Raw genomic sequence first — 11,839 nt, forward strand, 5'->3', positions numbered from 1 at the left:
AGTTAAGCAAACAAGCTTAAATTAGGAGGGTGATTGTTGGGTTTTTAATTTAAGCTTGTTATTTTATTTAATGTAAGTTTCTTTTTACACATGCACGTGCCTGTTACTGCTGCATGTCTAGAGATCAGCTTGTGGAATTAGTCTTCACGTAGTAGAGATTTTATAGGAGTCCAGAGAAATAATCGTGTGTTTCAGTCGTGTTAGGAGAATCAGTTGTGTCCCTGGTTTTTAGCCATTATCAGCTAAACCAATCTCTTATATTGTACTGTTCTTCTTTTGAAATAATAACAGACTCTTACTAGTGCATCTATCTTGTTTTCTCTCAGATAAAGAAACACTTATATATATATAAACTGGTATATACAGGTGCTATTTTTAACACTCCTTTGGGTAACGACGGAGACAATTGGGTGGATATTGTGACTTCCTTATCTTGGGAAGCTGCTTCCTTTGTGAAGCCTGATATCGGTGCGGGAAAGGCAATGGATCCTGATGGATATGTTAAGGTTAAATGTGTTGCAAGTGGTTCTCGAAGCAATAGGTGATAGCTTAAACCTGTATTTGTTGCTGCTAATGCCCTAATGCTATTGTCAATTGCCTCAAAGCTCTCTGTTCCATTCTAGTAAATATTTCTTGATGACCAGTTGTGGTTCCGACCAACTATCTTGTTTCACTTGTTTGTTAGCTATGAAGTGAAGACCATAGCTCTTTAAATGCATCCTTTCTATATGATGAGAAAACTGTACAAAGTATACAGATATCTTTTTGCTTCTTAATAGTGGAATTTATAATGATCACATTGATGCAGCATAGTTATTGTCATTACAGCCAGTCACTGATGTTGGACGGCACCATTTCTGGAAACTTATATTCGTTTTGATGTGCAGTCAGTTAGTTAGCATGGTATTCAAAAAGCACGCTGCACACAAGCACATGCCAACTAATTACAATAAACCTAGGCTGTTGCTGATCCAGGGTGCTCTTGATCTTTCATTGAGGGGATTGTCATCATTTGAATCAATAAAACAGGTTTCAAGACATAAATAAAGAATTATTAGCGTTTGAATCTTACTACTCTCTATTCAACATCTGTTAATTATGAGTGACGTGGGCAGGAGAAGGATACCCATAAATCCATTATTGAAAGAATAGCGAAGTGCAACCCGAGCATAATTTTAGTTGAAAAAACTGTTTCTCGTGATATACAAGAATCCATCCTTGCAAAAGGAATGACACTAGTTATTGATATGAAACTCCACCGCCTGCAGAGAGTTTCTCGCTGTACTGGTTCAGTAATCTTATCATTAGATACACTGACTGGGAAAAAGCTCAGACAATGTGATTCCTTTCATTTCGAGAAGTTAGTAGAGGAACATATTGCTAGTGGAGAGTGTGGAAAAAAACCCAGCAAGACTTTGATGTTCCTTAGTGGTTGTCCTACACGTCAGGGTTGTACAGTAAGTTCCTCTTTGCTTATGAAGTTTACATCTAGTCTTAACCATACCTTTTTTGAGTTTGCAAAGGGTGCCCTTGTATTTCTTGTTGTTTGACTTTCATTCTAATGCTTAAAAATAAAAAAGAAATTGGAAATCCAAAATTCATTTGTCGTTTAAATAAGCTTCTATTCTACACTCTTTGTAGATGTAACTCGTGAAGATTATTAATATCACATTATTTTTTGTTTCTCAAAATTGTTTGTGATTTTTTTAGTGAATATTGGTGTAGTATGATAAAGGCTTGCAACTATGGTCAATTAGGAATTTAAAATTAGTAACAATTAAGCAGAAAGTTGTTTCCTATTTATTAGAGGTTTTTACTTGTTATAGAAATATTTGCATGAGAGCTCGGGCTCATATCCTCAGGTAAAGCAAATACTCTGTGTTGTCTTGGCATGATACTGGCCAGTTGTAGCTGTTGCGTTCAATTTTTTCATTGTCATGTAAACATGGTAGATCCTCGTGTAGAATAGCTGTTAATTTAATATGTCACTGAATTTACAGAATTTTGGAAAATTTCAGATTTTACTGAAAGGAACAAACAGGGAAGAACTGAAGAAGATTAAACTTGTGGTCCAGTACGCAGTCCTTGTGGCTTATCATTTGATTCTTGAAACGGCTTTCCTTCTAGATCAAAAGGCCATGTTCTCTACCCTCCCTCTTGATAGACTGGTAAATATGTCATCACCTGATCAACGACCATATTTTTTCTCCGGTGAGGCATATGTTCCTTGGCCCGTGGATTCTATTGTTAAAAGTGATTCATCAGGTGCAATTAACATCCACATCGCTGATGGATTTTATAAAGAAGGGACACGAGATGTAGGGTTAAAGAGTGATTCCTTGTTGCCTTATGAGCCATATAAACCTCTAGTTTTTACCCCTTTTTTATCAATCTCAGCTTCCATAAACAGAGGCTTTGGTGACAGTTTTCCTCTTTTATCTTCTTCTCAGCAACCTATCTCTACATATTTAGGCATCACTGAAGAGGTTCCTTACAGTCAAGTTCAATCAGCTAATATGCTTTCAACCAATTTAGTGGCAAATGTTAAATCTTATAGTCTAATACAGAATATTAATGGTGAAGAGAAGGCTCTTGATAGTGATAGAACCTCAGTTCAGAGAAAAGCCCAATTGTATACACAAAATTCTGGGGGTGACTATAAAGATCAAACACAGTTTATGGATGATATTAACAGAATGTTTAATGCCGATAGTATCTTAGTACTGATGTCTCGCAGGAATTCCTCCACCGGAAGTATATGTGAGCAGAGTCATTTTTCTCATATTAAGTTCTACCGGAATTTTGATATTCCACTTGGAATATTTTTAAAGGATAACTTACTCAATCAGGTTAGTACAAACTATTTATGTGATTTAAAATTATTTTTGTGCTTTCTTCATATACATATTTATATTAAAATACGTATTGCTTCTATGACCATATAGCCGCTTCTATTTTCAGAGGCTTTTATGTAGCTTGTGCGGTGGATCACCAGAAGCTCATATATATTATTATGCACATCACAGTAAGCAGCTCACAATACATGTTAGACATCATATTACACAAAAGCATCTTCCTGGTGAAACCGATGGAAAAATTTGGATGTGGAGTCGCTGTGGTGATTGTAAACTTCAAAATGGAAAGACACTATCTACAAAAAGAGTCTTAATGTCAGCTACTGCCCGTGGTTTGTCCTTTGGAAAGTTTTTGGAACTTAGCTTAGCGAACCACTTGTCATCTAGTAAAATTCCCATCTGCGGGCATCAATTGCATACTGACTTCCTCTACTTCTTTGGGTATGTGAACTTGTATGAATGTCTATATTGTAAATTGCAGAAATAAATATACAAACAACTATGCCTCAAAGAGACTTGAATCCTCAACCTCTTATTATCGAGAGGAGAGTGGTATCCTCTAAACTATTAGCGGGCATCATTATTTTTGTTTTTCAGAATGAACTATACGATGCATGGGTCCAAAACATCAAAATTCATATAAACTTTTATGCTTTTCCCATCGTGTCTGTAAATATGGTGTACTCATTCACTTATCTGTTATTAGAATGCTCAATGCATGGGTCATGCTTGCCTTTCTTAGGTTTTTTCAAATACCACCTTGTTACTAATCCATATTTCATTGATGTTGTTCACATTGCAGATTGGGGACAATGGTTGCAATGCTCAGATATTCACGGGTTATGAAATATTTCTAGTGGCTCTGTAATGTTTCTGTGAGCAATGAGGCAATGATTTAAGAAATATTTACTCTTATCCTGCTTAAATTGATGTTGATCTTTCTTCCTATATAGATATCAAACTTGAATGAGGAAGTAATTGAAGTATTCCTTGAAGCCGAGACACTTTTGAAGGACATCAGTTTGCATTTTGAAGGATCAAAACTCAAAATTCAAGGATCACTGAGAGAATTCTCGGATATTGTGGAGATGTTGAGGCAGGAAAGACGCCAATTTGAGGTTTGTGCTTCTTACTTATAAAACTCTTTGCACTTTGGCCGGAAAGTATAATGACTTTAACAAATTAATGTTATAGGTTCTTGTGAAATAGAAAATGTGCGTGTAAAAGAAATTATTTATAGTGCTAGTTATTGTAGTAATAACACTTGCATTAAATGAGAGAAGAATAAAAATTATAAATACAAAATTTTAAAAATAATATTTTTCAAACTACAAATATTGACTATCAACTTTTTATTAAATATAAAAATTATAATGATGAATATTTGTATAAATAAAATTAATTTTGAATAAGAAAAAATTAGTGAATAATATGGAACTATTGAAAATTTTTAATAAGAAAGGAAGAAAGAGAATGAGAAATGGGTAACAGATATAATTAGTGGAGGTAATAAAAAAGAGAAAGATTGAAAATAAATTAAATGAGGAGATGATTGTTAGTGGAAGATGATATCAACAAAATTAACGAGAGTTTGACACATATGATTAAAACTCTTAAATGAGAACTTAACACATTAGATATGATGATGTCATCTATACTTTATTTTAGTATAATGTAGATTATATATTTATATATAAGGATAACATTCATCACATGTAAAAATATTTATGGTGAAAAATATTTTTAAAATAATCGAAACACAAATTCAGAACTAAACGCCAGTTAAACTGAAGTTTGATTGTTAAAATGGAAAACCAAATAACATTATTTTGATATGAAACTTTGGTTATATCACTAATATATATATATATTGGCATCGATATGGTTGGATCGATAAACAATATTTTTAAATTAATCGAAACACAAATTCAGGACTAAACACTAATTAACTACTAGTCAAACTGAAGTTTGACTCTTAAAATGGCAAATAAAATAAAATTATTTTGATATGAAACTTTGGTTATATCACTAATATATATATTTATTGACATCCATACGGTTAGATCGACGAAAAATATTTTTAAAATAATTGAAACACAAATTCAGGACTAAACGTTAGTTAGCTATACTAGTCAAACTGAAATATGACTGTTAAAATGACAAACCAAATAAAATTTTTTTGATATGAAACTTTGGTTATATCATTACTATATATATTTATTGACATCCATATGGTTAGATTGATGAAAAATATTTTAAATTAATCGAAACACAAATTCAGGACTAAACACTAGTTAGCTGGACTAGTCAAACTAAAGTTTGACTGTTAAAATGACAAACCAAATAAAATTATTTTGATATGAAACTTTGGTTATATAACTAATATATATGTTAATTGACATCCATACGGATAGATCGAGGAAAAATATTTTTAAAATAATTAAAATACTAATTCAGGATTAAACGCTAGTTAGCTGGACTAGTCAAACTACTGTTAAGATGCCAAACCAAATAAAATTATTTTTATATGAAACTTTGCTTATATCACTAATATATATATATATCTATTGACATCCATACGGTTGGATCGTTGAAAAATATTGTTTAAAAAATTGAAACATCATTTCATGAATAAACTCTATTTAGTTGTACTAGTTACATTGCGGCTTGACTGTTAAATTGGCAAACCAAATAAAATTATTTGGATATGAAACTTTGGTTATATCACTAATATATATATATCTATTAACATTCATATGGATAGATCAATAAAGAATATTTTTAAAATAATCAAAATACAAATTCAGGATTGAACACTAGTTAGCTAAACTAGTCAAACTGAAGTTTGACTGTTTAAATGGAAAACCGAATAAAATTATTTTTATATGAAACTTTGGTTATATCACTAATATATATATTAGTTGACATCCATATGGATATATCGATGAAAAATATTTTTAAAATAATCAAAATACAAATTCAGGACTAAACGCTAGTTAGCTGGACTAGTCAAACTGAAGTTTGACTGTTAAGATGACAAACCAAATAAAATTATTTTGATATGAAACTTTGGTTATATCTCTAATATATATATTTATTGACATCCATACGGTTAGATCGATTAAAAATATTTTTAAAATAATCGAAACACAAATTCAGGACTAAACACTAGTTAGCTAGACTAGTCAAACTAAAGTTTGACCGGTAAGATGGCAAACCAAATAAAATTATTTTGATCTGAAATTTTGCTTATATCACTAATATATATATATATATATATATATATATATATATATATATATATATATATATATATATATATATATATATATTGACATCCATACGGTTGGATCGTCGAAAAATATTGTTTAAAAAATCCAAACATCATTTCATGAATAAACGCTAGTTTGTTGTACTAGTTACAGTGAAGCTTGACTATTAAAATGGCAAATCAAATAAAATTATTTGGATATGAAACTTTAGTTATATCACTAATATATATCTATTGACATCCATATTTTAAATTCAAATATAAAATATAAACATATTCAATAAATATGTATTTTATATTAATAATAGTTGGGTAATGGCAATGTTAAAAAAGGAAGAGGAAGAGAACGGTGAAGATACCAATTTTTTAAAAATATTTTTAAAAAAATTGAAACATCAATTGAGGAATAAATACTAATTAGCTCTACTAGTCAAACTGAAATTTGACTGTTAAAAAGTCGGCATTGTAAGGACTTATAAATTGGGACTTATAAATTGGTTAATTTTTGATTTTTAGTTTTGTTTTGCACCTACCTTTCTTGCGTGAGAGAGGTAGTACGCCTAATTTATCTATAGGCTTTACTATCCGAGTTGGACTCATTGAGTTGTGCTGGCCCAAATAATTATTATTTAGCTAAAAAATTGAAAAATTGACAAATATAATAGATTGATAAATAAATGGACAATGGTGGTAGTTGTTGATCACAAGCAAATTGCTACATATTATTGGAAAATGTAATCGAGATTCAAATTTATTACTAAGACTGGTCGTTATATATTAGTGGAAGAAACTTAAAACTTTTTACATATTTTAAATTCAAATATAAAATATAAATATATTCCATGAATATGTATTTTATCTAAATAATAGTTGGGCAATGGTAGAGAGGAAAAATCAGATGCATTTTTTATTTTAAATAATATTTATTTTTAATATCCTAATTTTAATATTAATTTATAAGTTAATATATATATTATATTATATAGTAATTTATTTTAATAGTAATATATTTAATTGGTCTGGGAAATTTGCAAAGCCCATTCAAAAGGCTATATACTATACTGTTGGATTGAATATGATGTTTAACATCAATAAAAGCACATCTTTCTCTGTCTTAATAAAACCCTGATTTAGAGTTCAGCCGCTTCTCTTCTATTTTGTAATTTAGTATCTCTCTCTCCAATTTGTAGTTTTGATGTGTGTCCTTGAAAGATGATGTGCAACTAAAGTCGGGGGAGGTGGGAATGGTGGAAGCTCCTTTACAAACTCTGTTTTCCTTAGATTTTAAGAAGCTTCTCCACCTCTGTTTTCATGTATTTTGCCCCCCCTCTCTCCCCTCTCTCCGATAACTATTTAAGTCAGCTGGCCAGACTTGGTCTTTTAGCCGTCGTGGGACGACGGAGATGGCAGAGGCTCCTCCGCGGAATCGGTCAAGCTTTCGGTCGCTATCTTTCCCTTTTGAAATTCATGGCTTTGCTGGTTTATGTAATAAGTAACATTATGGAGTTTGTTAATTCGTCTGGATGGGGTCGAATTTAATATCTTATATTTGACAAGATACGGTCGAGTTTAATATTTGGGCGGGCTTTTTAAAATATTTCAGAAATTTTAATTATTTGGGCGGGATTTTCAAATTTTAAGTGTAAAATCAATTTTGACAGGTGTCGGTTGAATTTGGACGGTTGAATTTAGCGGTCGAATTTAACCGATCATATTTAGACGGTCGTATTCATACTAAATACAACCGACTACTAAATATCACTCCCATATGTACAACCGGGACTAAAATTGGTCGTATTTAGCTAAATACTACTGCTGGCGGTCGTATTTAGTTAAATACGACCGATTTTGAGCCGGTAGTATTTAGCCGTTTTTCTTGTAGTGACATGTGTGCAAACATATGACCCCAATCAATTGAGTTAAATGCCCATTTCATTATATTTTGATAACATCAACACTGAGCTACATATATACTTGTTTCTTTATTTTGGGTAACTAAACTTATACTATAATTTAATATTATTGTAAGACTTGGGTAATTAGCTCATTACCATATAATAACTTTATGCTTAAATTCACTATCTCTTTATTTTTTATTATACAGTAGAAATGGGTAATACCTGCATGCTTAATTATAAAAATAAAAAATAATATTAGAAGCCTCACTTATTTTTCATTTCTTTTTCCTTCAATTATTTGATTTACAAAGGGGAATCTTATTTTATTTGCAGGTACGCGATTATAAGTATAATATTTTTTGCTATATTTTCGCTTTTTTATAATTTTTTTATAGTTTGTTTATATTTCTTTTGTCAATGAAAAGGAGAATAGATACACAGCATGACATGGGATGTCAAGTAATAAAGAACAGTAAGGAGGAGTATATTATAATTAATATTATAAAAATGTCTATCTGCGACCAAGTTTATCAGTGACCGCAAAATCAGTAGCTATTTTTTTGGATCAACGACGGGTTTCAGCGACCGCGGCCAAAGTCGTCGCTAACCGGACTTTAGCGACGGCCGGTGGTCGCTAATAGGACAGAAATATTAAATCATTCCATTAAAAAAACCGTGAAAAACTGGCGGTAATTTATTAGCTATTGATTTTTATTTGCGACCGACGTTGGTTGCGGAAAATGCCACACCAGCAACAAAATCAAGGACTTTAATCAATAGCTAAACCGGAGACCAAATAAAGGCGGCGACCAGTGGCTTTCTGCGATCGAGGTCCGTCGCCAATAATTTTTTTATTTTATAAGTTGTTTAAAGTTTTGGCGCGCTATTTAATTAGCAATCAAAGCACATCTACGACCGAATGTAGTCACAAATACGAAATAATGAAAAATACAATTTTTTAATTATAAATAGTATTTTATTTATATATTTTTTAAATCAAATTGTTATTAAAATATGTCTTAAATTTGTTTTAATAAGAAAGAATTAAAAATATATTTTTTAAATTTAGAAAATAAAATTGACGCAATATTTTAGACACCGAGAAATATTTCAAATCGAGTGCGATTACAGATTTCAAGTATTTAAAATATATTTTTTTTAACTTTAAATAGTATGTTATTTATATGTAGCATTTTTAAATCAAATTATAATTAAAAAAATATCTTAAAATTTAGTTTCTAATTCTTTTGAAATATTCAAAGAATATAAGGTAGAAACGCAAACAGAGAAAAATATAAAAGTTTTACGATCAGGTCGTGGAAGAGTATACTTAAGCCTCAAATTCAAGAGTTTATTGAAGGAGTGTGATATTGTATCACAACTTACTCCTTCTGGAACACCTCAATTGAATAGATATTCTGAGAGAAGAAATCGTACATTATTGGACATGTTGCGATCGATGATGAGTCAAGCGGATCTTTCAATAAGTTTGTAGGGTTATGCTCTAGAAATGGCTGCTTACACGTTTAACCGAGTTCCGAAAAAAGCGGTTCAAAAGACTCCATATGAGATATGGACTGATAAACTTCATAGCATGTCATTTATAAAAATTTAGGGACGTGAAGCATTTGTAAAACGTTTAGCCTCTGACAAGTTTGGACCAAAATTAGATGATGCTATATTGTGGGATATCCAAGTAAGACTAGGGTATAAAATTTTATAATTCTTCTGAGAACAAAGTGTTTGTTGCTCGGACGGATGTATTTTTTCAGGGAGAACTACTTTCTAAGAAAATTAGTGGGAGGACAATACATCTTGGTGAAGATCGAGAACCACATGATAAAATTGAACCACAGATGGAACAAGATTAGGATGTACATCAAACTATAGAAATTAATCATGTTTAGGAAACACGGGTTATTCATAGATCAAGTAGGATTCACCATGACCCCGAGAAAAAATATGGATTTATTTTGACTCGAAATGGTAATGCGATGCTTAGGATAATGATAAGCCTCTCACCTATCAAGATTCTATGAACGGTCCAAACTTCGAGAGATGGATGGAGTCCATGAAATCCGAGATGGAATCTATGTATCAAAATAAAGTATTGACTTTTGTTGATCCACACTAAGGGGTAAAACCTATAGGGTGCAAGTGGAAAACTGACATGGATGGTAAAGTACATACATATAAGGCGCGACTAGTGGCTTATTATGATATATATTATGATGAAACTTTTTGAACAGTTGCTATGGTCAAGTCCATTAGGATTTTGTTAGGAATAGCTGCTTACTTTGACTACGAGATTTGGCAAATGGATGTCAAAACCGCTTTCTTATATGAGAGCCTTGAAGAGGATGTATATATGATACAACTTGAGGGTTTTGTCGATCCAAAGTTTGCTAAGATGGTTTGTAAGTTGCTTTTATCTATTTATAGGTTAAAGCAAGCCTAAAGTAGATGGAATATTTATTTTGATGAAACAGTCAAAGAGTTTACTTTATTCAAAATGCAGATGAACCGTGTATTTACAAGAAGGTTAGTGGGAACCATGTGACATTCATATTATTCTATATAGATGACATATAACGAATAGGGAATGACATAACTTCTCTACAGGCTGTTAAGACTTGGTTGAGAAATAGTTTCTCGATGAAAGACTTAGGCGATGCTAGCTAAATATTGAGAATCACGATATATATAGATAGATAAGAAGATTAATTGGCCTAAGTCATAGTACACATATTGACAAAATATTGCATCATTTTAGAATGCAAGAGGCAAGTAGGGGATACGTCCCGATGTATCGTAAGATAGTGATCTCATAGGATAACTGCCCTAAATTATTAGATGATAAGGGTCATCTTAGAAAAGTTCCATATGCTTCAGCAATTGGATCTATAATGTATGCAATGATATGTATTTGTCCTGATATTTTGTATGCTTTTAGCATGACGAGCAGATACCGGTCTAATCCAGGTGAGGGTCACTGGATAGTTGTCAAGAATATTCTTAAGTACTTAAAGAGGACTAAAGATTTATTTTTGGTGTATGGAGAAGATAGGGAACTGGTTGTAAATGGTTACATTGATCCTAGTTTCTGAACCTAATTTTTGGACAAACAAGGATGATTATGTGTCTGGTTTGTGTTTTGTCTAAATGTAAGTGTTGTTATCTTGAATAGTTCATATCAAGAATATTGATGATTCTATAATGGAAGCCAACTATATTGGTGCTTTCGAAATAGCCAAGGAGACTATTTGGGCATGTGCTTAGGCGATATCACCTTATTAATGAGATTAATGATTAAGGAGATATATATGTAAAGTGCATAGTAATGGTAATATTGCAGACCCACTGACTAAGGCTTTGTCGCAGAAAAAGCACGATGGTCATACAAGTTTCATGAGTATTGGATACATGGGTGATTGGCTCCAGTGCAAGTGGGAGATTGATAGTGTTTGAACCCTAGAGAAAACATTATAATATTTTAGTTTAAGACATTTGGATTATTAATGTTTATGTTTTATCGATTATTCCCTTTATAATTTATTATGTCTTAATTTACTGTGATATAAATGTTAGATTAATAAATATCCTTAGAATATGATATAAATCCTATATCTCTAAGTACGTGACTTAGAAATAAAATTTTGAGAATAGTATCAATATATCTAAAGGTCCCTAGTCGAGTATTATTATTAACAGACAATAAAAATGCATTAAGACTGGTGTGATTGTTGAGTGATGATCACATCTCATTGATCATAGGTATTATATATGATACTAAAGTCAAAAACACAGGCAAATAT

At 31.5% G+C, this 11,839-nt stretch overlaps 1 protein-coding gene across 1 annotated transcript; it reads left to right on the top strand.

Annotated features, from left to right (window-relative positions):
* The first annotated feature begins 90 nt into the window (after positions 1 to 90).
* On the top strand, positions 91 to 7,682 carry LOC141703738 (putative 1-phosphatidylinositol-3-phosphate 5-kinase FAB1D). Its single transcript, XM_074507172.1, has 9 exons — positions 91 to 115; positions 367 to 541; positions 888 to 1,029; positions 1,116 to 1,457; positions 2,019 to 2,849; positions 2,962 to 3,296; positions 3,658 to 3,719; positions 3,809 to 3,973; positions 7,317 to 7,682. Exons 1-7 carry the CDS (start codon positions 91 to 93, stop codon positions 3,710 to 3,712), a joined length of 1,905 nt encoding a protein of 634 aa, XP_074363273.1. The 3' UTR covers positions 3,713 to 3,719; positions 3,809 to 3,973; positions 7,317 to 7,682.
* Positions 7,683 to 11,839: the final 4,157 nt, after the last annotated feature.

This window comes from Apium graveolens, unplaced genomic scaffold (assembly GCF_009905375.1).
Source record: "Apium graveolens cultivar Ventura unplaced genomic scaffold, ASM990537v1 ctg7049, whole genome shotgun sequence".
NCBI lineage: Eukaryota > Viridiplantae > Streptophyta > Magnoliopsida > Apiales > Apiaceae > Apium > Apium graveolens.

Coding starts and splice junctions, on each gene's coding strand:
- LOC141703738 (XM_074507172.1), top strand. CDS start 91: ATGCACGTGCCTGTTACTGCTGCAT. Junction 2,850..2,961: donor AGGATAACTTACTCAATCAG/GTTAGTACAAAC, acceptor TTCTATTTTCAG/AGGCTTTTATGTAGCTTGTG. Junction 3,297..3,657: donor GACTTCCTCTACTTCTTTGG/GTATGTGAACTT, acceptor TTCACATTGCAG/ATTGGGGACAATGGTTGCAA.